The sequence below is a fragment of the Phyllostomus hastatus genome, unplaced genomic scaffold (genome assembly GCF_019186645.2).
Source record: "Phyllostomus hastatus isolate PE091 unplaced genomic scaffold, TTU_PhHast_1.1 phas_contig_399, whole genome shotgun sequence".
Classification (NCBI taxonomy): Eukaryota; Metazoa; Chordata; class Mammalia; order Chiroptera; family Phyllostomidae; genus Phyllostomus; species Phyllostomus hastatus.
This window is the reverse complement of record NW_025333871.1, coordinates 698965-725954: the sequence shown is the minus strand read 5'-3', so window position 1 is coordinate 725954 and position 26990 is coordinate 698965. Positions and strand designations below refer to the sequence as shown.

Sequence of the window (26990 nt, the reverse complement as noted above, 5' to 3'; positions counted from 1 at the left end):
AGAAACCTAGATTCCATCCCTCTGCTCTAGGCTGGATGGCAGGAAGTAAACTACGAAGCAGGCGTGGCCTACGGAATTGGACGAGACTAGGAACCGCCCACCAAGGCCTACTTTATAGACCTGCTGGGCCGTCGGGGTGATCCTTCTACGCTGGTGCGCGGGGATGCGCGGTGCGCGTGCGGTGGCCTAGCGTTCGCGTTTATGGGCCAGGGTTTCCTGTTTGTGATGTAATTGACAACTGCAGCTACCTTCGGCAGCCGAGACGTTGACTTTCTTGGCTTTTCTCGGAACTGAGGCTCGGGAGTGCCTGAGCAGAGCCAGGCCTGGAAGGCATGTTCGCAGGTATTTGCCGGACGCGGCTGTACAGAATTGGGAGTCCCACTAGGGGGCGTCTACGCGGAACGCACGCGTCTCCTCGGCTAGTTCGCAATTACCGGGATTCCAATACTACACTCCGCGGAGTCGGCGGGAGAAGCTGGGTCGGCGCGAGCTGACTGGGATGGAGGCGAGGGCTGTGCGGGGAAGTTAGTGTGTGAGAGAGCAGCGCTGAGAGGGTTTAAGGAGTGGAGCAGGACAGCTGGGCTCTAGATCCGGTTCTTCTAAACCAGGAATTTCATCTCACTGCTGTCTCTTCCATTCCTTGATGGGGCAGAGTCCGGGGGCTCAACCTGGGGAATATATCTTAGCTGGTTTTAGAATGGCTGGTATTGATTCCTCGCGGAAATACCAGGTGTGACTGGATCAGCCAACTGGGAAAGAAAATGGAGAAAAGTTCATTCCAGCTTGCCTTGCTTTCCCAATTATTCCTAACCACAACCCCCCAAATATTAAAGCCTCCAGGCAACTTTCTTATTTCTGACATTCATTTCCAAACTGTTTTCTACTTCTCTTTTTCTGAGCTAGTCTGAAAGGCTCTCCTTACCTCAGGCTACTGCCTGCCTAAAATCTATTGGATTAAAAACAACATTATCCGCATTCTAAGCGCCTGTTCAAATTCCTTGAAACTGTAAAATTCTTTGAATTTGTGTCGCCTGGTTATTTAATGCAACTCTCCAGATCCCTGTCACCTGCGCTTTACTGTACCCTTCCCCAGGGCGTTTGGCTCACCGTCTTAACTCTTCAGGCGGAGTCCCACCGTCATCCTCAAAGGCGACTATTCAATTTAAATTTAAACAATTCTTGACTTTGTTTATTTCGGTATTCATTGAGTATAGACCATTTAAGCTCCTGGCTGTCATAGCCAAACCTTTGCCCTTCTATCACCTAAACCAGCAATTTTCAACCGGTGTGTCACAAGAATGATTAAAACATAAAATATTTGACTTTAGTCTGGGACACTGACCTCATTTCCCTTAGATTGTCAAGTTAAAAATGACAACAGCCAATACAATAGCCATCTGATGTGAATTAATCAAAATTATACCTATTTTTTGTCAGATTGGCAAAAAATATATTTTTAGTGTGCCACAGAATTTTAATAGTTGATGTGTGCCATGAAATAAAAAGATTGAAAATTCCTGACTTTTACCTGTCCTGAATCCTGAGTGCAAGTATGTCATCCTTACTTGTCCTCCGAGCTCTATAATTATATATACTGAGTAAATTATTAACATATTTGTAACCTATCAAATATGTATAGTATATTTTGTTTTTCCCCACAGAATTGTATGTTTAATTCATCTCATTCTTGTTTTATTATATTGTATATATTTTTGTTTAATTATATATGTAAGGCTTTGACATTGCTTCACAGTAGAGATTGAGCTTGGCTATAGATTATGATGAGCAATGTTTTTAATTTGATTTGTTTTTTAGAAGAAACATTTAAATTTCAAAGTAATTGAAAGTAATTTCTCTGGATAAATTTTGTTTTTCATTTTGTAGAATATGTGGTCTGTATCACTTTATATTATTTTTATTTATTGAGGAGGGTATTTTTCTTTTGTAGCCTAATAAGTAGCTTTTTTGTAAGCATTCTCATCAGTGCCTGAATATAAACTACATTCTATTTGGTTTACATATCAGACTAAGTATTACTTACATGCACTATCTTAGTAAGTAATTTTAGTTTTTTTTCTTTAAGGACTGAGAAAGTTGTTGTAGTCTCGTCCCATTTCTATCGTCATTGTTAATTTTATCTTTTCAGAAGGTTTTGGTATAAATATATTTCAATTACATTTTTGGTACATTTAATAATAGTTATACTTCATTATCAGTTGTACCTTCAATCATTTAAAGTTTCCTCTTTGTCTATTTTAATGCATTTGTGCTTTTAATATATATTTAATTCAATATATTCATGCATATATTTTATTGCTTACATTTGCTTGTTATATTTTTAAGCATCCTTTTATTTTCAACTTTGGAGTTCTTTTGTTTTGGATGTCTCTTGAGTGTTTATCTGGTTGAGTTTAAACTTTTACCCAGTACATTTATTGTTACAATAAATGTTTTTATTATTTGTTTTTAATTTTTTAATTTTTGTGCTTCCTTGTTTTCTTGTTTTGTTTTCAACATATTGCCTGTGAGCTTTTCCCCCTTTTCTCTCTTTGTGTTAATTTTTAAAGTATCTGGGCCAACAGTTCATTGTTTCATTGGGACTCAGTGATACCTCTTTGTCACTTTGAAAATTTTTTTTTAAATTTTTCATACTGTAAACAAAGGTGGGCTACTTGAAGCTTTATGTTTTTTAATGAACCTGGACTTTTCTTAAGCTTTGGAGGTTTGCGTTGGATGTCAGGAGTCAGGAAATAACTTTTGTGCATAAAGGTTTTCACCAATCCTTAAGATCTATTAATAGGCAAACATAAATATTGTATATATTATATGATCATCTCTTGAGTGCTTTTTAGAATGGATATATGATTACAACAAGATACAGCGGAAAACCTTGAGAAATTATATTCTGTTCATTTGCTTCTAGCTCTTTAAAAAAAATAAATAAATAAACCTCATTTCCCCTATTCCCTACCTACTCTCTCTGGTAAACACCACTCTGTGCTCTGAATCTATGAGCTTGGTTTTATTGGCTTTTGTATTGGTTTGGTTGTTGTTTTTAGATTCCAAATATAAGAGAGATCATACAGTATTTATCTTTCTCTGCCTGACCTCACTTAGCATAATGCCCTCAAGGTTTATCCATGTTGTTGCAAGTGGAAAGACTTCATTCTTTTTTATGGCTGAATAATATTCCATTTTGCATATACTACAGTTTCTTTATCTGTTCACTTATTGATGGACACTTAGGTCGTATTCATATCTTGTCTCTTATAAATAGTGCTGCAGTGAACATAGGGATGTGTATATCTTTCTCAGTTAGTGTTTTCTGGTTCTTAGATAAATATCCAGAAGTGGAATTGCTAAATCATATGGTAGCTCTGTTTTTAATTTTTTGAGGAAACTCCATACTCTTTTTCATATGGCTGCATCAGTTTAGACCCCAGGGTCTCTTTTCTTCACCAACACTTGTTATCTCTTGTCTTTTTGGTAATAACCATTTTCACAGGTGTGGGATGATATTTCATTGTGGTTTAGATTTGCATTTCCCTGATGATTAATGATGTTGAGTATCATTTCATTTACCTCTTGTCCATCTGTATGTCTTCTTTGGAAAAACGGCTCTTCAGATCTTCTGTCCATTTTTTAAATTGGATTGTTCATTTGTTTGTTTTGTTATTGAGTTGTATGAGTTTTCTGTATATTTTGGATATTAACCCATTATCAGATATATGATTTGCAAATATATTCACAGATCAGTCACTGTGATACACCACATTAATTAAATGAAAGATAAAAATCATATGATGATCTCAATAGATGCAGAAAAAGAATTTGACAAAATTCAACATCCCCTTATGGTAAAAACTCTCAACAAAGCATGTATTGAATGCTTACTGTCTGCCAAGGAGTGAGATGAGTGTTCTTTTAATCCTTATAATTTAATTAGATAAGTATTGTTATAGCCAGTATTGAGTTGAGAAAACTCAAGCTTTGGTTAAATAACTTGTTCAATTTCATATATACTCTAACTTCAGCTGAGATTTAACTTCATGTCAGGATGAATCCAAAGTATGTGCTCTTAGGCACTATGTATTGCCTATATCAGGGTTTCTTAATCTTATAGTTATTGATATTTTGGGTTAGATATTTTGGGTTGATATTTTGGGTTGATATTTTGGGTTAGTTTTTTGTTATAGAGTGCTGTATATTATAGGGGGTTAGCAGCATTCCTGGTACCCTTCCACTAGGTGCCCGTAATAACTCCCCATTGTGACAACCAAAATGTCTCCAGACATTGCCCTGGTAGCAAAATCACCCCTGAAAACGACTGGCCTTGAGGCATACAATAAAAAAGACCTTTGAATGGTAAGTTATACACAGACTGGGAGTATTGGAAATTGGTTAGAAAGTTGTATCTGAACTTCCCTGAACATAATAACTGTTAAAGTTAGAAAAGCTCTTTAGGGAACCCTGAGTACTGTGCTCAGAGTTGTTAGAAGAGATACTGGCTCCTGGGGGAAGGCTTTTCAATCAATATGCTTTCACACAACCTATGCGGGTCTCTTGACTTGAGCTATACTCTGTGAGGACTCCCACTGGAGAAAAATGCCAGTTACCCTCTGCCAACAAGCTGTTTTCTGCCCAATAGCCTTATGAATAAACTGGTGCCAAATGTGACCCATGGTAGTCCTGCGAATCTGTTTAGTTGGGCCTAAGACTTCCCTTGTGGACATTGCAGACTGGCCCCTTGTGAGTCCTAACAAATGAAAATTTTTAATTATTGTAATTTGGGAATATACCTTTTGATTTAATCCCTAACAATGAAATCGCTCATTTCATTCTTATTTAGTCTTGTATTATTCTTGTGTTTATTCATGTGTTTTTTAAATGATAGTTTCTTACCTTAAATTCTAGGGCTATGCCAATTTTTCTCATTTTATATAACTTTATTGGTATATTATTGGGAACTTAAGAAGAGGTTTTTTTAGGCATCTCTAATAGGAAACCTTAATAGCCTGACTATCCTGCCTGAAAATTTGTTTTACTTAGTTGTAAAGCAAAAATGAATTGTTACCTGGTACAATTGTTACCTGTTTTCTGTAGAAATCTAACTTCAGTTAAATTATGAAGTTTGTTTTAACCAAAGGAATATTTAATTTATCACTTTTTTGTGAGATGTCTAATCACTTTTTTGTGTGATGTCTATCTGTGTTTCTCTGTATTTTGGGGGTGGTTAGGGGGAAGGGACAGCATATTTTCTTGTTCCAAAGATGGAAAATAAGAATTAAAAGGAGAATCCATTATATGGATTATTAAGTAATTTTAAAATAGTATTTGTACTCTTTTATTTTTTAACACTATGTTATTACATGTTCATTATCTATAAGTCATATTTGTGTCTTTTTTCAGTTTCTTAGGTACCTGAATGTCTGCTTTGTATTTGAAACTCCTGGAACTTCTGGAAATTTTATTTTGATATATAACTTGTCTCAAATCACACTGCCTATATATAGTATACAGATGCTTAGCCCAAACCTAAAAATTACTGGATTCATCAGATAAGAAAATCAAACAGTGAGAGTTGTATCTAGGAAGATGCAGACCCTGAATAAGTTGATGGATGTCTTAAAACCTCAAAACCTGACTCTACACGAACAAAGTGAAGTTCTGAGAGAAGATGTGTCTTGGCAGCAGGAAACCATCCCAGTCAGGGAGACCTGTGACTCTGAGGCCTCTCGTCAAAAGTTCAGACATTTCCAGTATGTGGAAGTGTCTGGGCCTCATGAAGCCCTGAGGCAGCTCTGGGAGCTCTGTCTTCAGTGGCTCAGACCAGAGGTTCATACAAAGAAGCAGATCCTAGAACTGTTGGTGCTAGAACAATTCCTGATAATTCTCCCTGAAGAGGTCAGGACTTGGGTGAATTTACAACATCCAAAGAACAGCAAAGAAGTGGTGACTCTCATAGAAGATGTGATTGAAATGCTTAAAGATAAAGGTGAGAATATAGAAAGCTGGTTGTAGAATAGTTGACCATTATGTGGAATCTAAAAACAAAAACAAAAATACTGAGCTCAGATTCAGAGAATAGATTAGTGGTTCCCAACAGTGGGGAGTAAGGAGTAGGCAAAATGGGTGAAGGAGGTCAAAGGGTACAAACTTCTGGTTATAAAATAAATAAGTCATGAGGATGTAATGTACAGCATAGTGACATAGTTAACAATACTATATTGCATATTTGAAAATTATTAAAGTAGATCTTAAAAGTTCTCATCACGAGATAAAAACTTTGTAACTTGTATAGTGACAGATGGTAACTTACTATGGTGATCATTTCACAATGATACAAATATTGAACCATTATGTTGTATACCTGCAACTAATATAATGTTATATGTCAATTGTGCCTCAATGAAAAATAAAGAAAAACCTTTAAAAATAGTTTACCCTTCCCATATGAAGAGAAATTATCTCTTTTGAAGTTAGGGGGTGTCAAGGGCCAGATCATGAAGGACTTTACTATATCACCAAACATGGATTTTATTCTGTAGGCGATGAGATCTCACAGGATGGGTGGAGGAATATGACAATTTGGTGTGCGTTTGAAAAATATGTTGATATCAGTGTAGAATGGAAGTTGACAAACTGTGTCCCACAGGCAAAATATATTTGGAAATAAAGTATTATTGGAACACAGCCACACCTATTCACTTATATTTTATCTGTATTTGCTTTCATGCCATGGCCAGATGTTAGTTATAGCAGAGACTGTGTTGCCAGCAAACCTAAAATATTACTATCTGGATCTTTAGAGAAAAAGTGTACTAACTTCTTGTGTAAAGGATAGACCTGAGAGCTCTGAAAATAGGAAAAGCAATTAAAAGACTAGATTGGGTGTTAATTACAGAATGAAGGGAGCACTGGAAACACAGAAAAATTTGAACCTAACGGGTTTATTGTTTACCTGAGCAAAGTTTCAAGATACAAGACTAACATACAAAAGTCACTTACATTTTATACACTAGCAATGATGAATACTAAAATGAAATTGAGAAATCAATTTAATTTATAATAGCATAAAAAATGAAATACTTAACTACAAATTTTAATAATGAAGTGTAAGCCTTGTCCACTGAAAACTACAAAACATTGTTGACAGAATTTTAAAAGACCTAAATACATGAAAAGACATCCAGTGTTAATGGATTAGTATTGTCACAATGATAATGCCTGCCAAATCAATCTAGAGATTCAGGTGCAATTTATATCAAAATTCCAGCCACCTTTTTACAGGAATGGACAAGCTGATCCTAACATTTACATGGAATTACAAAAACAAAACAAAATAAAACCCAAATAGCCAAAACAAACTTGATGAAAAACAGACTTTGAGGATGCATACTTCCTAATATCAAAACTTACTATAAAACTAAAATAATCAAAGCCACATGGTATTGGAATTGGATAGACATAGATCAGTGGAATAGAACTGAAAGTTCAGAAATAAACTCATACTTCTTGGTTCTGTTGATTTTCAACAAGGGTACTAAGACTATCAACTGAGAAAAGTTTTTAACAAATTGTACTGGGACAACTTGATATCTACAGGCAAAAGATTGAAGTAGGACTTCATACCTTACGCAAAAATTAACTCAAAATGGATCAACAAACCCAAATATAAGAGCTAAAGCTATAAAATTCTTAGAAAGAAACATAGTAATTCTTCATCACTTTGACTTTAGTAATTGATATTTAGATATGGCACCAAAAATACAACAAAATAAAAATTAGACTTCATCAAAGTTAAAAACTTTTGTGCATCAAAGGAAACAATCAAGAAAGTGAAAAGGAAACCTACAGAATGAGAGAAAATATTTGAAACCTATATCTGATAAGGCCCAGTACTGGGAAAATGTTGGAAAAAGAACTCTTACAACTCAACAACAGAAAGATAAACACAAGTTTTTAAATGAGCAGAGGACTCAGATAGATGTTCCTCTGAAGAAGATATACAAATGGCCAACAAGCATAGGAGTAATTTTTCAGTGCCATTAGGGAATTGAATATCAAACCTGCAGTGAGATACTGCATGACATCCACTAGGATGGTTATACTAATAAAAGGAAAAGATTACAACAATGTGTTGGTGAAAATATGGAGCAATTTGAACCCTCATACATTGCTTTTGGAAATATAAAATGGTACAGCCACTGTGAAAAACAGTTTGGTAGTTCCTCAAAAAGTTTCCCATAGAATTACTGTATACTCACGAGAATAGAAAACATGTTTACACAAAAATTTGTACATGAATATTCAAGCAGCAGTATTCAAAATAGCCAGAAAGTGGAAGCAAGCCCAATGTCTATCAAATGATGAATGGGTAAAGAAATTATACTATATCCATACGATGGAATAATATTCAGCCATTAAAAGGAATGAAGAATTGATACATGGTCCAACATGGATGAACCTCCAAAACATGCTAATTTAAAGAAGTCAGACACAGAAGGTCACATACCATATGACTGAATTTATATGGAATGCCTAGAATAGGCAACTCCATAGAAACAGTATGGGAGGGAGGGGGAATGGGAGTGATTCCTTAATGAGTATGGAATTTGGGGAGAAATGAAAATTCTGAATTTAGATATGGTGATGGTTGCATAACACTGTGATCATACTAAAAGTCAATTGTATATTTTAAAAATGCTTAATATGGTGAATTTCATTTGTCAGTTTACCTCAATTTTTAAAAAAGGTAGATAGAAGAGATTATTGGATCAAATTAAGATCAGGTGTTGTAAAGGACAAGCATACAAGGAATCTGAAGACTCTGGGTGCTGAAAGTGATTTACCATGGAATGAAAGCATGGGAAAGAAAATAACTTCCAAAGAGGTAGTAGACTTGGAGAAAATTAAAGAATCAATGTACTGTGGTGGGACCTTGATAAAAGTTAGAGAATATACTAAGAGCAAGAACATGCAAGTCAAAAGGATAGGAAAACATAGTTAGGGATTGATGGATTCAAATTTGTTCTCATGGTAGAACAATTCTAAGTAATAAGGACCCAAGTATGAAAAAAGGAAATAGCTTGCTTGCTGATGGTTATGAGAAACAAAGGTGTCAAGGGTCTTCAGGTTGGGTTGTCTATGCCACTGTCAAAGTAACATCATAATATTGGCAGGGTTCAGGGTAGAAAACAACAGTGAGCTAAATAATCAGAGTTTTTATTGACCTAGCAGAATTACTTAATGTCTTTCATTCACAATAGACTGTAGGCTCTCTGAGGCCAGGCATTTGTGTGCCTCACACATAGGAGAACTCAGCAAATAAATGTTGAATGAATGAATGAGCAATTCTTGGTATATTACATCAATAAAACAGTAAGTGCATGAACTGCTGTTAAGAAAAAAAATTTTGTATAAGAGTAGAAAAATCTTTATGAGGAAGTGGGAATATGGAGGTATGAGTATATTAAAACTTCTAAGACCATAATACTGGAGGATGAAAAGAGGTGTTGATAGCCAAGATCTGCTTTACATTAGAAGGGGAAAAAAATTCTATAAAGAGCTTGAGAATGCATATGAATTTTTCTTTGAATAGAATGAGAGTTTCTGTGAATACACTTATAAAAGTTCAAGAAGGAGGTCAGCAGGGAAGGAGAATTAAAGGAAGGAAACAATAATTGAGAGCAATAAGGGAGTAGCTGATTGGAGGTTTTTGTACCTCTTCAAGGTATCTTGTGCATTACTAAGAATGACAGAAGTAAACAGTGTTGTGTTGACTATCCTAGGGCAGGGGTGTCAAACTCATTTTCACCAGGGGCCACATCAGCCTCACAGTTGCCTTTGAAGGGCCAAATGTAATTTTAGGGCTGTATAAATGTAACTACCCCTTAACTAGGGTCAAGGAGCTCGGCGCTGCCACTGGGTAGAAACAAGGTGCCAGGCTGGATAAAACAAGGTAGAGGGCTGGATTCAGCCCTTGGACCTTGTGTTTGCCACCTGTGTCCTAGAGACTGAGCTGACTGAAGTATCACAAAGCATTGTAGGCCTGAGTAGAGTTAACAGAGTTATCTTTGGGCAGCATTCAAATAGTATGTTACTGAGACATTTGGGGTTTTTTTCCCCCAGATTCTGCCTTTACTTACAAAAGGGTCTCAAAATATGTTGTGCATTTTCTTATTTCACCCTGAATCAATGAAAACAACTTCACAGACCAGTACTGGCTTATAGTCTGGCATTTGAGGATCATTGGTGTAACTAATGAATCATGGAAAAACTTGAGTACACTGGCCTTTGGGTATACTTCTCACCAACAGGCTGGAAAACAGAATTGGTAGCCACAGAGATTTTTATATACATGAAAGAGTCAGTAGTTCACAGTGACCAGACCACCTAAGTCTGTGATTAGTATACATAGATTAACCTAGAGGGAAAGAATCCCTGAGTAGAATTCTCCCCAATGTGTTTGAGGAAAGGATTGGTTGGATAAAATACAGGGTTGGACAAAAGCAGGCTGATAGTTTTTCATATGGAAAATAAGGCACTAATTAATAAAAATACAAAAATAAAGTCTGTTTGGTCTTCTCAGAACTGTAATCCTATTTTTGTCCCACCCTGTGTTCTTAGCTCCTGGTAGAATTACATTACAGCCTGTGGTGGCTACGCCTTAGGTAGGCTTTAGCTTTGATAGGATTAAAGTTATTTTTAGAACCACAGCTGAGACCTCAAAATATTATTTTGGCCCTCTTGACTCTGATCCAGTAGCTCTCATTCCTTGGTAGAATATCAGAATTACTTTTAGAACTTTTTAAAAATACAAGATCTGGGCCCCATCCTTGGAGATTCCAGTAGTTGGTACAACCTGGCATTATCATTGTTTCAAAGTTCTTTAAAGCTGATTCCTATGAATAGCATGATAAAATCACTGCTATAACCATTAAGTGTTTCTCCAGGGCAAAGCCTGCCTCCCTAATGTTTTCCTTTATCTTCTTCAGATATACCGTGTGAAGATTCTATCCTTCTCCAGAAGGGGAGCATGAAGAAGGAGAAAATGGAAGCTGACTCACTAACAGTCAAATCCCAGGTAAATTTGGATTCCACTCCTTACTGAAATGAGCTGCTTTTTCTTTTTCGGCCTTTGAGCTTTTGACAAAGACATTTCTATCTAAGGATATGAGATTGTCCTTCCATTGGACCATTTTAGTTAGTGATACATTTTTTTGGAAAATATAATCTTTGTATAATCTCTGTGCATCTATTTCTTCAAAACTGTAAACAATAATTGAATCTATGAAAGCAGAGCCTAGCCCTCACTGGTGTGGCTCAGTGGGTTGAGTGTTGGTCCGCAAATCAAAGGGTCGCCTGTTCAAATCTTGGTCAGGAGATATGCCTGGGTTGTGGGCCAGGTACCTGGTTGGGGGCCTGTGAGAGGCAGATTGATGTTTCTCTCCCTTTCTTTCTCCCTCCCTTCCCGTCTCTCTAAAAATAAATAAATAAAATCTTTTTTTTTTTTATTTTTAAGGTAAAAGGGAAAGAAAACAAAGCCTACCCAGAGAAGGTTTAGCATTAAAAGTGAAGGCAACCAAGATCAGAATTCTGAGCATTATTTAACCAACAAGAGAAGAAACATCAAAGGATATTGAAATGAAAAGACCAAAGTGGTAGAGGAAAACCGGGAAAATATAATGTCACTGAAAGTAAAGCATGAGAATATTTCAAGGAGAAAGCCTTTAAAGTTCAGAAAAATCCAGCCTGAGTAGTATCTGTTCACTTATCATCATGGACATACAAACATGCATGGGAAGAGAAGCCAGGTTGCAGAGGGTTGAGGGAAAAAGAGAAAGGGAAAAAAATAGGCAAAATGAATGTAGACAACTTATTCACAATATAGGCCCTGAAGTAGGGGAAGGGAAAGGAGTTGTATTATTTCAGTGTGATTGAAGACCCCAATGATGACAAAGTTGAGAATGCTGAAGAGGAGTGCAATAACTGATGGTCCGAAGGCCCTTATAACAAGTGTTTATGTGGTGCCCAAGGTGCCAGACACTTTTTCTAAGGTCTGGGAATGTGACAGTAAATGAAACAAAACCCCTGCCTTTGTGGAGATTATATTCTAGTAGAAGCAGACAGACAAACAGAAGCAAATAAGATAATTGTGGACAAAATTATTAAAAAGAAAAAATATATAATGCAGTAGAGACTGATTAGGAGAATGGCTCCTTTGGGTAATCAGGAAAGGCCTGTCTAACAAGGTGACATTGGGCTGTGAGACCTGAGTTAGCATGCTGCGTTTCTCAATTAGAGAAAATGCCCTACCTCTTATGCTAGCAAGCACAACCTACATCTTCATTAAATTTCCCTCAGATCGGCCTTAAACCATTTTTGCTCCAAACTCCTTTTATGTACATTGTTTATACTCTGTAACATAAATTACATATTCCACAGTTATTCCAACTGTCTTTCTCCTCCAGCAAAATGTAATTAAAAATTTAAAATTAATTAGATTAAAAAGAGTTCCAAGTTGATAGGCCCATAAAAAGTTGATTTTCATCACTTAGAACTTCAAACATTCTCCTCTCAATCTCTTATATATTCTGGCCACCTACTGTATTCTTTCCAAATTCATTTCTTGTCTAGTAATATTTTCAGAGTGACCTTTAATTAAAAAGGAACTTAATGTTTTAGGAACCAGTGACACTCAAAGATGTTGTTGTGGAATTCAGCACTGAAGAATGGGGGCAATTGGACCCTGCTGTAAGGAACCTCTACAGGGATGTGATGCTGGAAAACTATAGGAACTGCAATTCATTGCGGAAAGGTGGCTACCTAATCTGCCCATTAGTAAACTCTTCATCTGCTGTTAAAAACTATAGGACTGCTGAAGTGATTAAGGACATTTGGGTTTAGATTCAGGTTTCCTAGTATCCTTTGGGCACAATAGCAGACTTTCTTGCTGTAACTGGTTGGCAGTCTAGTTTGAAGTACACAGGTCTCTGGTGATTCTGGCCTTATCTTTCAATAGCTCTTAGATTCTGTTGGGATGGAATTCTTTTCCCTATAAAAATGTCTGAAGTGTCATGTATGTTTGTTGTTTTCATTTGCCCCATGAACAGAGCTTCAATTTTCCAAACCAATTGAGGTTCCCAAGTTGGAGATTAAGACAAAAAGATGGATGATGGAACAAGAGATCCCAAGAACAATGGTTTTTGGTAAGAAGCAGGCAGGTAAGAGGCATTAGTGAACAGCCTCTGTTTGTTAAACTACAATGTACAAGCCAGCCTTTGAGATGATCGTTGGGGAGGTGATGACAAAACCACCTAAACTTGGAAGGAAAAAAGTCTTCAATGGTTTTTATTCACAGGCTCTTTCTTTTGCAGACAGACAAAATAGTGTTATGGGTTATAAATACAGACATTTAACTTAAAGCTATGTGGCCTATCAGCCAGTGTCCTAATTTGTAACAGAGTGAATAATGGTATCTACCTCCACTTTACTGTGAGGATTCAATGTGATATGTATAGCATACTTAGAGCAGTGCCTGATACCTGGTAAGAACTGTAGAAACAAATGTTAGCCAACAGAACATTAAATTATATTCTTCCTTTTAAAGAAAACAGAAAACTCTGCTTTATCCTAGAGCAGCTTCAGCATTCTCCCATTTTTTCTCTTCTTAACTATAAAACTCCTTAACTTATGCCTTAAACTCCTCCCCTCATCAAAATCTCTATTCTTATTAACATTTTGTTTGCTAGAGATTATAAATTACTGTGGCTTAATATACATTTTAGTAAGTGTAGAAAATTGTGAATAGTAATATAACTCACCCCATTACCTCACTATTAACATTTGGTTTGTTTTCTTAAGCTGTTTTCTTTGTAATGATATATTTCTGTGGCTCTTAACAATTTGTTTTTTTCTAAAACTTAAGTTATCAGGAATATATCATTATATACATATATTCTGCTCTTCTCACCTAATATGATACCATGCACAATTGCCTACAGTATTTCACTGATAGTCTATGAAAATGTGGTTTCTGCCCTGGCTGGTGTAGCTCAGTGGATTGAGCGCGGGCTGGGAACCAAAGTGTCCCAGGTTCGATTCCCAGCCAGGGTACATGCCTGGGTTGCAGGCCATAACCCCCAGCAACTGCACATTGATGTTTCTCTCTCTCTCTCTATCTCCCTCCCTTCCCTCTCTAAAAATAAATAAATAAAATCTTAAAAAATTTAAAAAAAAATTTTTAAAAAGCAATTTCCCTTCTAATATATGGAATTTTTATTTGTTTTTTAGATAGACAGACAATTTCAGAAAATCAGGATTCGGTTTCAAAGCAGAAAATTTCTGGAGAAGAATCATCCCATAGAATGATAATGGCAAAACTGGCCCAAAGTGGGCTTCCTTCTTTAGATGCCTGGAAAAGGGATGTTTGCTTACATAGGAACCACGAACACCAGGACATATATTTGCCACAAGGAACTTCTGTTCATAAGACAATTTATACTGAGGAGGGAGACTTGGGATGTCGTGAAAGTAAGAAAAGCTTTGATGTTAAGTCAGGTAACTTAGTTTTTGATACTCAACAGGGAGTTCCAATGAGGAAGGGGTCCCCAAAGTGTGATAAGTTTAAAACTAACTTCAAATTTAATTTAGACTCAGTAGGTAAGCAACATTCAGAATATAATGAATATAGGAATGCCTCAAGCCTGAATACAGATATTCGACACTCAGAAAGTCATACTGTGATGAATCGCTATGAATGTTTTCAGTGTGGGAAAGCCTTCAGCCGGAGCTCATCCCTTGTTCGACATCAGATCATTCACACAGGAGAGAAACCCTATAAATGCAGTAAGTGTGAGAGATTCTTCAACCGACGAACAAACCTTAGTAAGCATCAAAAAATTCATCTTGAAGTAACGGCCTACAGAGGAAATAAATGGGGAACTGCCTTCAGTAAGAGTGAAAACAGTAATAAAAATCCAAGTCTCCAACCTAGAAATAATGCCTATCAATGTGTTAACTGTGGTAAATCCTTCAGCCGGAGCTCCTCACTTATTCGACATCAAATGATTCATACAGGGGAGAAACCATTTAAATGTAACAAATGTGAAAAATCCTTCAACAGGAATTCAAATCTTATTAAACACCAAAAACTTCATACTCGAGAGAAGTCCTATAACGAGTAAATGTGGTATTACCTTCGGTCACAGTGCAGAACTTAATCAACATCCATGAATTTATGCTGGAAAGAATCCTGTGAAAATGCTAAATGGAAAAAAAAAACCTATTTGTCAGATATTATGCTTTTGTTGAAAATTACAGAATTAATATTGGAGGGAAATCTCTCATTGGATAGAAATCTCAGGGAGATGTTCCAGGCTTCCAGATAAAGCCACAGACTTTGGAGTTAAACATATCACCATGCAAGTGTTTGTCAGTCATCATTCTGATATTCATTACCATCATCTAGTTCATAAAAAGGACCTCTTTACCTGATCTTTTTAGGAAGTCCATATTTGGGAGAGCCAAGCAATACATTGGAGTTGATATTTAATAAAACTCAAACTTTCAGTTCTTATAAGAGGATTACAAGAAACCATGAGCTCACGAGAATATAGGAGGACATTTCTAAGGACTAAATCCTCTGAATTAATGGCAAAGACTACAGTGACAGTCAATTATTCTACCCTTATTAATATTCGAGGCTGCCCTGGTGCTCAGTGGGGACTACAATTGGAAAAGGGTTATCATCTGCAATGGGAGGTGGATGTGTTGTTAATCTACATGTATTCGTTAAGATCCAAATTTTTTAAAAGTACTCTTTGGAACTAGGCTGGAGAGATATCCATAGTCCTAGGTCTGTCATTTATCCTAAACATTAAAAGGACAATAAAGTATCCTAATTCTCTGTGCACCAGTACTTTGTTCCGTAAACTGCTTCAGGATCCCAAAGAGTTCTTGAGCTGAGAAGTTTATTTTAATCTGCCCAAAAGTATTCATACTGGAGACATTCCCAGTGAATGATGATGGTGACTTTTTATGAGCTTATACCTTGTTCAAAAACAGAAAAGCATACTGAAGTGGACTCCTGTGATGAGTTAAGTGTGGAAAATTATCCTGTGTTCATTTGTTCAACCTTTACATCACAACATGAGTTGTATTAAGACAAAACTATATGCAAGTGATTAATATGGAAATTCATATAAATACAATGCAATTTGTTAAAGGATCCTAACAAGAGAAAACCACTGAATGTAAGAAATTCTTTGAGATATATAGTTCATTCATCAAAGCAATTACATGTTGAGTATAATGGATTCTGACATTCTCATTGTAGGTGTTCTGAATCTTTTTTTCTTATATGCTGTGGTTTTCTTTTGGGTGGTTGAAACATAAAAGTACTATTTTTATCTTTTCTCTCAACAGTCTTTGGGTCTAAGGAAAATGCTTACATTTTTTTCTCCTAAATCTCCCAGCTTTGTAAAAAATAAGAGATCTGTTTATTATTATTTACTAGGTTAAACATACATCACTTCAAAGAATGCCTCCTTAGAGTGCATTTAAAATTTTAAATTTTGCACATTTACAGCCAATTAACACCTCCCAATCTTTTCCCATAAGCCTATTTATTTAATATATATTTTAATTTTACTGTATGCATTCAAGACAGATACCTGAGTTGAAACATAAAACAGTAGAAATTAACTAGATTGTATGTGGTGGAGGGTGGAAATTTTAGGAGAGATGATAAAGGAAAAATAGGAGTACAAAATTACCAAGGGATTAGGGCATGGCATCAGAAAACAGAGAAGGTCACCACATGCTGGAATATGGCACTGGAAAATAATGGGACAGGAATATATAGGGGTGAAGAAGACTCAAAGACCAGATCATGAAAGGCCTTGTAAGCCATCTTAGAAGTTTGGACTTGATCCGAAAGATAATGACAAAGAAAAAAATTCTTATCTACACAGTTATTTAGCCCTCTTAAAGTGCTAATTGAAATAACAGGTGAAAATAAATGGAAATTGCAAAAGTTAAGCATTTTCTGATGATGTGGTAGACCAATCAGGATAACCTAAAAAAATCAATTAAAAACTTACATATAATAAGTAAATTCAGTTATATATACCCCACTAGCCTCAAAAAATATTTTTAATAAATGGAAAGATATTTCTGGATGAGAAGACTTGAGATGTTGAATCTTCTCACATTAAACTATAAAAAATCATTGAGAAGACTTTCACAAATAATTATAAAGTTTATTTTGTAGGTACTACTTTGGTGAGGAGAACTAAGAGATATTTCTATAGAAAACAATTTGGTAGCTAGAGAAAAGCATCTGAGAAAGATATTTTGATTTTTTTATGAAAATGCTTCTTATAAAACATCTACTAAAAGAGTCTTAAGATATATAACAAATAAAACTTCTGTATTTTAATCCTGGATTTGCCAGTAATTTGTCCTTTAACTAACTATTTAACTTGGGACTCTAATATCTCATCTGAGAATAAGGGATACCTGGCCTACATTTTGATTATTATACAGCTCAAATGAGGTAATATAGTACTTATTTCTTAAGTACAGGAATTGCAAATTAAATGCAAATGTATGGTTTAATATTATTACAGCTTAATGATTTAACAGAGTGTTTGGCTCATAGTAAATGTTAAAAAATCATAGCCATCAATTATTATAATGTACCAAAGGAGAAGGCTGACTCAGCAACTAACAATCCAAATGTATCAAATGCAGTAAATTCTAGTTTTAGGGATGAAGAATTCCCCAACTGCATGCTCAGGTTTTCTGAGAATCAAACATGATTTCATGAAAGAAATTTCAGCACCAGAATTCATCATAAATACAGTGAACACTTTTAAACAGGGATAGATCCTACCCTGCCTACCATCATTTAGGTTAATATATTTTCAATTGTGAAATTGTTTTACATTTTTTCCAAGAGTCTTGCCTTTACCTTTCCTATTCTTGAACTAGAAAAGAAAGGTAACGATTCTTGGAAACCTATTCAAAAATAAATATAAACTATGGGAAAATCCATTGAAAAAATCCTGTGGTAATAAATAAAAAATCTGAATGTTTGTGTTTATGCACATGAATGTACTCTTACCGAGTATAGCAGATACCAGACCAAAGCAATCATAAACAACACAACCTAGCAAAAACTAACACTTGGGGTTTGCTCACCAGCTGCCTGACCATCTCAAGGTGAGTACTGATTGTCATGTACTACAGGAGACAACAGGAGAGCCATGGGGGGGATTTTGCCCACTAAGAGGTAAAACCAAAGATCTGCTTTGATACTGATATGTGCAGATCATAGAAGCAACCAAGTCATAGGAAAAGAAAAGGAGAGTGGTTGAGGGAAGAAAGGGAAGAGGCTATCAGAAATTTAAGCTTCCAAGAATAAGAATTTTCTTTGCATCTTGATGGATGGACAGTGGTAACATCTCACTGGTTTGACTTCTGAATGAAAATATGTGTGTGTGTATGTATATATATATACACATACACATATTTGGAATCTATGAAAATCTAAATGTTATGCATCAGCTACTATTTACTTGGCTGTTTGATTCCAAGATAATTTGTGTTCACTATTGACTAGATAATACATACATGGAGAGAGAACACTAACATGAGGACTACCCAATATACGTAACTTGCCTGATGCTGTTTTAAAATTGTCAGCTTCATTTTGAATATAGTAATTATTAAAATAGAGTGCTACAATTTAAAGAGGAAGGGAATTTTTCGGTCAGTTTTCCCTTCCCATGAATCTGTTTTCATATAAAAGCAACTGAAAATATTTCTGAATGGGATATATGTAAAAATTTAAATGGACCCTTTGCTCCTAAACCCCCAAATTCTAAAAAAAAAAAAAAAAAAGTCTCACTGTATTTGGAATCATTTGAAGATGTGTGAAATCATGGCAAAGCTGTCTTCAACAACATCCATCCTTAAACATTTACAGTATGTCAACACAGGACTGGAATCTAGAGACACTGCAGGAATTAATATCTCAACATCACACAAAGTGGCAGGTACTAGACAAATGATGTGTAGGCTCAGGATTCCAGAGACCAGATTTGCCAAAGTTTGAGTCTCCAGCGTGGGGGCAAGATATCTGAGATGACTGAAACTGCATTTCAGGATGGAGAAAAACGACTATTAACCTAAGCCCTGGCTATGAGGAGCTCCCTGTCCTTCACTCCTTTCCCATGCACCCTCCTAGGGAAGGGCAGACCACTAGGACGGCGAAAGAAGAAAGGAGTCTAGGGGCAGTCCCTTCCCTCATCTTAAGAAATCGTCGATCTTCGGGATGTGCATCTACAAATGCATAGCTCTGGCTTATTAATAAAAAAAAAAAAATCATGTCTAACCCCTCTGCTCGCCCACAGCAGCCCAGTCAATTTGTGATGGCAGGGCAGGCAGAAAGTTTAAAAAATCTTCCATTGCGCAAATAGTCGAGTCCATCCTTAGTGAACTCCTACACCAGGTTCCCACAGATGCTCAACCTGGCCCACCAGCACCTCCCCCGTGGGGAGGGGCAGGCCTGGGGACCGAAAATGTAGTCACGCAGGCGGAGTCTGTGTGGTAGATTTGGGCACTGACCGTCCTCCTGAGCAAGCAGAGTGGGGTTCCGCTTGCAGGGTAGCTTCTTGGATTTTGACTTCCGGTGTGCTCTGCAGAACTGAAATACACAACTTTCTCCCAGGGAAACGGGGTAACCTTTATGTCTTTTGGGCTTCTCTTCAATTGATACTAGAAGTGTGCGATAACCTGTAGTCCTCAGCACCATGAAAAACACTTGCCACTTGGTGCCTGAAGATGTGGTGAGGTTCCCTGCTGGACCTCTCAGCTTGGTGTCTTGGGGCTAATTGTGAACCTTTCAAGCCAGACTTTCTCTGGATGTAGAGTAAGTTTAGTAGGACCTTTCTTGAAACAAGGGTGAAATTAGAATGACATCAAACTTTTGAGAAGACTTCCTAGAGTAGGTGTGTTGTGAAAATTAATATTTTATTATATGGTAGACACTTTTTTAGAGATAAAAGATAAAGGGACCTGAGGAATCCCATTTTTTCAACCCCTTTAATTTACATCTAAGAATACTTAATTTGAGCTCAGAGGGGTCAAATGATTATCCTAACTTAATACCATCAATAGACGATAAAAGGCCAATTCTAATTAATTTGTTGAGTAATTTTAATGTTTGGTGAAAGACACCTGCATGCATGACTCATGGCAGTCTGTATGTATTCTGAATTCTAGGGCCTGAGAAGATGAACAAAAATACACCCTTACATTACCTTTTAGACAGATTGTATAATTTTCAGCCTCTGCAGAGTCTTGTGTACAATAATCACTATATATTAAGATTTAATCAATTAATTTGGCAGGCATATCTGACAGGATCTGCCTGACTACTACTTGGCCTACCAGGCCTGCTGATGACAGTCTGCATCACTCCCAGTTTTTATTGATCCAATGGTTATCAGTTTGTTGGTATTAGGTAGAGATATACTCTGTCTTCATAAAAACTGATCTGAGCTCAGGTAGCCTCGCTTTTAACCACTAGGCCATACTTATTCTTAAGACTGCATATTTTACTCACTCTGCTTTGAAACACATTTACCCATCTTCACACATACACCCATGCACACACACACACTTATCTCAGTTTATCCTGGACTAAAATTAGAACTACTCTGCAGAGTCTCCCCTGACTTCTCTCAAAGGTTGGGCTTGACCTGTCCCAGGTCAGCCCACAATCTCAGCTTTATATTATCCAGGTGAAAAAGCTCTTCACGAGTAGCTCAACCCCAACATGAAATCATGAACCTGGACAGATTGACTTCACTGTCTGTATTCTACTATACAAGTTTTCCTCTTGTCAACCACAAGCAATTTCTCTTCTGTATAAAGTATTCTGGCCTTCTATCTATCGACTAAAATACTATTAAAAATCTAGTTTTAAAATTACCTTCTGATATATTCAGCATACTCAAAATACATAAATATTTGATGATTTCTTTTATCTCCACTGTTGAAACTATGTAAATACTTTATCCCTCTTAGGGTTTACTGCAGTACCTCATTAGAATACTACCTTCAGTCAATTCTTAACACAGCACTCAGATTGAGCCTTTTAAAATTTAACTTAGATCATGTCACTTAAAACCCTCCAATGGTTTTTCATACTATATTTAACTTAGGTTTTTAGTGAATATATTTTCCAAATTTACTCTGGTGAGCACACTAATAAGAAAAAAAAATTTAAAAAGGACACTGCCTCCTACTATCAAAACTCACTGATACCACCTTGTCTACTGAATGGTCTGGTGATCTCCATTCTTGCTCATTCTCTTCCCCAGTTCTCCAACATATCCAGTCTCCACAGTGTTGTTAAAGTTATCTTTTTCAAATGATAGTGTTGCTCCTTCATTTAAGCTCCATTCATGTTTTCCCATGACCAATAGAAAATTTTAGCTTGGTACAGGAAGTCCATGATCTGTCCTCTAACCTCTCCTTCTGCTTTTCCATTTTGTACCTCCACAGTGCCAATGTACTTGTAGCTAGCTATATACATCATGTAATCTCATTATCCCGTTTCTTTGCACAAGTCACACCCTCTGCCTCCTATCTTTTAACCTAGTAATTGAATATAGAAAACTACCATTAAAATTACCTAGTAGGAAACTTCACACATAATGACATATATGACTTTTCATCTCATGGTATAAAATGAAAAGTCTAAACCCCTGATTATAAAGGTAATTATAGTAAGGCCTCACAATGGAATGTCATGCTGTGTTTTAAATGTTATATGCAAAAAGGTGATTTTTATTTTTTTATGAAAATAAGATACCAATAAAAATATAAAAATACTGAAAAGCTTGAAGAAAATAAAGATAACCACAATTCACCATATCAAAGAGACACACTAATAACAGTTTTTAATATACCCAATACTTTCCCTAAGGAAATATCCATATAAATATATAAATAGAATCTTACTCCATATGCAGTTCTATATTTTATACTTTTAGTACCATAAGCTTAGTCTTATTAAAATATTCTTGGAAAACATGTTTAATGACTATATAACATCATATAAATGCATCATAATTTATTTGACCTTCTATTTGGGGGAGAGGGCAACAAAATGTACTGCAATAAATGTCTTGAACAATCACTTCTCCTTGTGTGTGTTCTTATGTGATTTAGAGTTCTTGACCCAAACCCACCACTTTCTGGGGAAACCTATTTGAACATCAGTCCTTAACAACCATGTTATATACCTTATCACCACCCCGATCATATCTTAAGGGACCAGAATGAAAATCTGATACAAAGATAGCCAGTCCAAAGGCTTACCAGTAGCCTGTGCTTTAGCCTGGCCTCAAAGGTTTGTCCAGAGGTAATAATATAACTTGAATCAATCATCTTCCCCCATTCAGAAATCTGAATAGCAATCCAGAAGTTACAAGTTAGTAGTGGGTAACAGAATTGAAAAAAATATTTTCAGGCATTGTTGGGAACCACCTTGCCTGGTTTGAGAAGCTGTAACTCCCCATGGCTAAGGCTGAGTAAAGAGACCTTGGGACCTTAAGCCACTAAAGAGACAAAGCTTATCTCCCTGGCAGGGGCACTGCCTCTGCCCCCTTTTACTTAACCCTGCTTGGCCCAGGGCAGATGACTGGTTAGCCAATGATGGGTAAGATTCCTCAACAGAGGGATGACCTAAAACAGGCATGGTCATGAAGGGGTGCTCAGGGAAGGACTTGGGGGGCTATAGAAAAAGGTGGTGATGAACTCTCACCCCTTGGCTTTGACATAGCCTGAGTCCTCATTCTGTCTGCAAGAAGTCTCCTAATCTCTTGGCTGCCTTACTTCCCCTGCATGACTTAATCCTGAAACAATGAGGGAGTTGGGTGTGGCCCTACAGGAAAGGGCCCCAGGGGTAATCAAGCCTAAGAAAGAATATATAAAATCCTGTGAAACCTGCTTTGCTAAGAATGCCCTCGTTTTTTCTGATAAGGGTCCAGGCACAAAATGAGTTTGTTTCCCAAAGTTTTATAGCCCTTTAGCCAACTGACCCTGACTCAGAATAAGCCCTTATTGTTCTTTGAATGCTATCTATTGTTTGATCTTTACTGCCTGACAATGACTGATGAGCTTTACCTGTATTCATGTGCAAATTGAACCCAGTAAAAACCCACTGAGGAAAAGGCTCCTGGCCCTTCTCCTTTGAGAGATCAGCCATCTTTCCTCCCCAAAAAGATCATGTCTTGGTAGACTTATTCTCATCTGTGGCAGATGCAGGGAGTGGGGGGTGAGCCTCTGTGGGCGGAGCCCCCCCACAAGGCATGTGATGGCCATTATAAGCATACATAGAATGAGTAAACAGGAGGAGGTCAGTCTGTAGAGAGAAAGGAGGGTACCTAAAAAGAAATAAATTCTTGAAATAGAACCTCATTGTCTGGCTTTGTAGAGCAAGTTCCCCTATTGAAGCTTCTGTCCTTGGATTTTTAAAAAATGATATTTTAAAGCATAATGTTATATAACTCAATTTTATAATGAGATAACCTAAGTGGATCTCTGTTCTTTGCGAATACAAGTTCACTAATAGTGTTTAGCTCTATTTCCATAGGATATATGGGTAGATATGAACTCACTGTAGGAAAGAGTGGCAACAATTTTAAGGCTCATGATTTGCCAAATAGCTTTTTTAAAAAGTCTGTATCAATTTTTCCTCAACATAAGTAGTATATAAATATATCTTACTTGGTACTCTTACTGAAAATAGCTATTATAATTTTTAATAAAAGTGGTATTTCACTGCTTTAATCTGTTGATATCCTTTACCATTTTTTACTAGATGTCCATCTATTAAATTTATAAAAGTTTGTAACTGTCACAATCATAACAAATATTTTTCCTATTGTTACCTGACTTCCATATGTTCTTAACCTACAGCTTAAAGAACTTTATGTGGTCAAATTTCTGGGTATTGTCTCTGGGTTTCTCCATTTTACCTAACTCGAAAAATGCATGTGTGTGTGTGTTTCCGACTGTTAAAAAACCCACTTTAGTGAGTTGGGGCTCTTTTAGATTTTACTTTATTTATTTTACCTTTTCTTTTTTTAAGTATATTTTGTTGATTATGCTATAACAGTTGTCCCAATTTTTTTCTCCCCTTTATCTCCCCTCTGCCCTGCACCCTCCATGCCCTCCAGCATTCCCCTCCTCCGCCAGTTCACGTGCGTGGGTTGTACATATAAGTTCTTTGGCTTCTCTATTTCCTCTACTATTCTTAACCTCCCCCTGTGTATTTTATGCCTTCCAGTTTGTCTAAAGTGGTAGAACCTCCTTTTTTAAAAAAAGTGAAATCTTGTGCTTATCTTATATACAAATAATATAAATATGGAATTAAAGTTTTGGTTCTTGTTTCTGATACACCAGCCTTCATGAAAACACACAGTTTGTAAGGTTTTCTTAGACCCCGCTGAGGAAATAAACAGCCAATTAGCCATGGAAACAGGCAGATGAGCTTTATTTTGGAAGTTTGTGCTCTGGGGCAAAGTTTTCCCCGCCCAGAGAAGGGGCTAAGAAGAGAAGCGTGGGAGAAGGGAAAGGCTGGGAGTTTTATTTGGCTTGACTTCGCAGGAGCCAAGGATTGGTTCTAGGTGAACAAAGAAGCAACTTAGCATTGGTGGCTCCTGGTCTGATGTCAGTCACCTCTTCTGGGTCAGAGTTCAGTTGCCATATTACTTGTAGTTCAAACGGTGGCCATATTTGTAGTCCAGAATGCTAATCGTAACTAGATTCCCACTTGTCTTACCCTGCCCATCCTGACAAGGTTCTTGGAACATAACTTAAAAACTTGTGCATGTGTGTGTATGTATATATGTTGTAAGTCATGAAATGAGAAGCTAATTTTATCTTTTACAAAAGAAATAATTTTCCCAGTACTATTTACTGAATAATCCTTTTCCCAGTCATTGAACTTTATTATATGTAAAGTATATAAGCATATGTAGTAAATATGTTATATAATCCATACATTGGTCTATTTCTAAACTGTTTAGTTTTCTAAACATTTTTTCAAATGTACATGCAAGTTCTCCATTTTTTAACTTAAATACATTATTTATGGTATGTTAAGACAATCATGTTAATGTTTCCTGTAATCATTTCTGCTGTTCTCCATTAAAAGATTTTGGAATCTCTTTATTTCAAATGTCATTGAGGTTTTGATGAGATTTGAAATAAATAAATAAATTTACTTAGGAATGTTCCCTCTAAAAAAGTATAAGACCTTTATCAAGTTCTCTTTTAATTTCAATTGTGTTTTGAACAATTATTTTCATTCTACTTTTTTTTAAGATTGTTTATTTATTTATTTTTAGAGAGGGGAGGGAGGGAAAAAGAGAGAGAGAAACATCAATGTGCGGTTGCTGGGGGTCATGGCCTGCAACCCAGGCATGTACCCTGACTGGGAATTGAACCTGCGACACTTTGGTTCACAGCCCGAGCTCAATCCACTGAGCTACCCCAGCCAGGGCTCATTCTATGTTTTTATTTGTTCCTTGTAAAGACAGTTTAGTGTTTTTATAAACCATATTTTTCTACCCATTATATTTTCTGATTATTGCAAGAGATTAAGAAACTATTGATTTTTGTATTTTTTTACCCACCTTAATGAGTTGAATTAGTTCATTTTAACTTAATTAAGACATATCGTACACATTCCTTTATGTCTGCCTAGTAAACCTTAGACTGTTCTTTTTTATTAAAAAATCAAGCTTGAACAGTTAATCAATTTATCATTTTGCTTTAACCTTTTCCTTTTTAATAGCACATAAGTAATTTTTTTTAACACAATCAGGGGTTTTAAAACTTTTAAATGGAGGATTTAATCTATTTTGATAAATTTGGATTTCTCTCTCTTGATCTGTGTTCTCTACTTTTCTTTTTTTCAGGGGAGGGGCATCTTGTTTTTGGAATTTTTTTTTCTGTCTTTTGAAAACGGTCCTATTCTTATATGGACTGAATATTCTTTGATTTTTACTGCCTCCTGTTTTGAAGGTATATTTTAGTTTTATTAGTTGCAGTTTCTAACATCATAAAAAATATATCCATTAGACCTTTATTTCTTGAATTATTAAAGTCAACAAGCAAATGTAGCGAGTCCTGCTACTTAAGATCAGATACATAGCACACTTCCTTTTGTTATCTTTTCCCCATAAGGTTGCTGGATTCAGCAAGTAAAAACACAGCATGGCTAGGTAAAATTGAATTTCATATAAATGAACAATTTCTTAGTCTAAGTCCCATGCAGTATTTGGAACATACTTACACTAAGATTATTCATGTATATCTGAAATTTAAACTTAACTGTTTTTTCATTTGGTAACTACTCTCCCACCCAAACTTTATATATAACCTGCTTTTATACTTAGCATTTGTATGTTAAATACTTTTTAAGATGTTATTTATTTTTAGAAAGAGGGGAAGGGAGGGAGAAGGAGAGGGACAGAAACATCAATGTGTGGTTGCCTCTCGTGCTCACCCCCACACCGGGAACCCTGCCTGCAACCCAGGCATGTGCCCTAGACTGATCATCAAACTGGTGACCCTTTGGTTAACAGACCAGCACTCAATCCACTGGGCCACACAGCCAGGGCTGTATATTAAATATTTTCATGCACAACTATTTAAAATTTCTTAAGTTTTGTAAACAAATTATTCAGACTTAATGGCATATTTAGCTAATATTAGGGCTGATCACCAGTCCTTTAGTATCATGGCCACATTCTTGAGCTCTTTAAAAAAAAGGAACATGTATGTTTTCTGTTTTTTGGTTTATATCTAATTTGTTACCTGTACATATAAAAGACAATGTAGTTAATTTAAAAAAACTGTAGATGATAACATATTTTTTAATCTCACAATTCCAAAGGTAT

The 26990-nt window shown here is 36.2% G+C and overlaps 1 protein-coding gene across 3 annotated transcripts; it reads left to right on the top strand.

Annotated features, from left to right (window-relative positions):
• Nucleotides 1–147: 147 nt before the first annotated feature.
• On the top strand, nucleotides 148–16025 carry ZNF215 (zinc finger protein 215). Of its 3 annotated transcripts, XM_045842493.1 has the most exons (6): nucleotides 148–342; nucleotides 5410–5995; nucleotides 10998–11086; nucleotides 12688–12820; nucleotides 13116–13226; nucleotides 14296–16025. In XM_045842493.1, exons 2-6 carry the CDS (start codon nucleotides 5596–5598, stop codon nucleotides 15186–15188), a joined length of 1626 nt encoding a protein of 541 aa, XP_045698449.1. In that variant the 5' UTR covers nucleotides 148–342; nucleotides 5410–5595; the 3' UTR covers nucleotides 15189–16025. The 3 variants fall into 3 exon arrangements, with proteins under 3 accessions (XP_045698449.1, XP_045698450.1, XP_045698451.1); XM_045842494.1 differs by lacking the exon at nucleotides 5410–5995; XM_045842495.1 differs by lacking the exons at nucleotides 148–342; nucleotides 12688–12820 and having other exon boundaries at nucleotides 5961–5995.
• The last annotated feature ends 10965 nt before the right edge of the window (nucleotides 16026–26990 follow it).

What these genes read in the sequence shown, in the direction of transcription:
- ZNF215 (XM_045842493.1), top strand. Translation starts at nt 5,596, where the DNA reads ATGCAGACCCTGAATAAGTTGATGGATGTCTTAAAACCTCAAAACCTG. An exon ending in TGAAATGCTTAAAGATAAAG is followed by an intron (nt 5,996 to 10,997) that starts GTGAGAATATAG and finishes TATCTTCTTCAG; the next exon opens with ATATACCGTGTGAAGATTCT. An exon ending in CTGCAATTCATTGCGGAAAG is followed by an intron (nt 12,821 to 13,115) that starts GTGGCTACCTAA and finishes CCCCATGAACAG; the next exon opens with AGCTTCAATTTTCCAAACCA.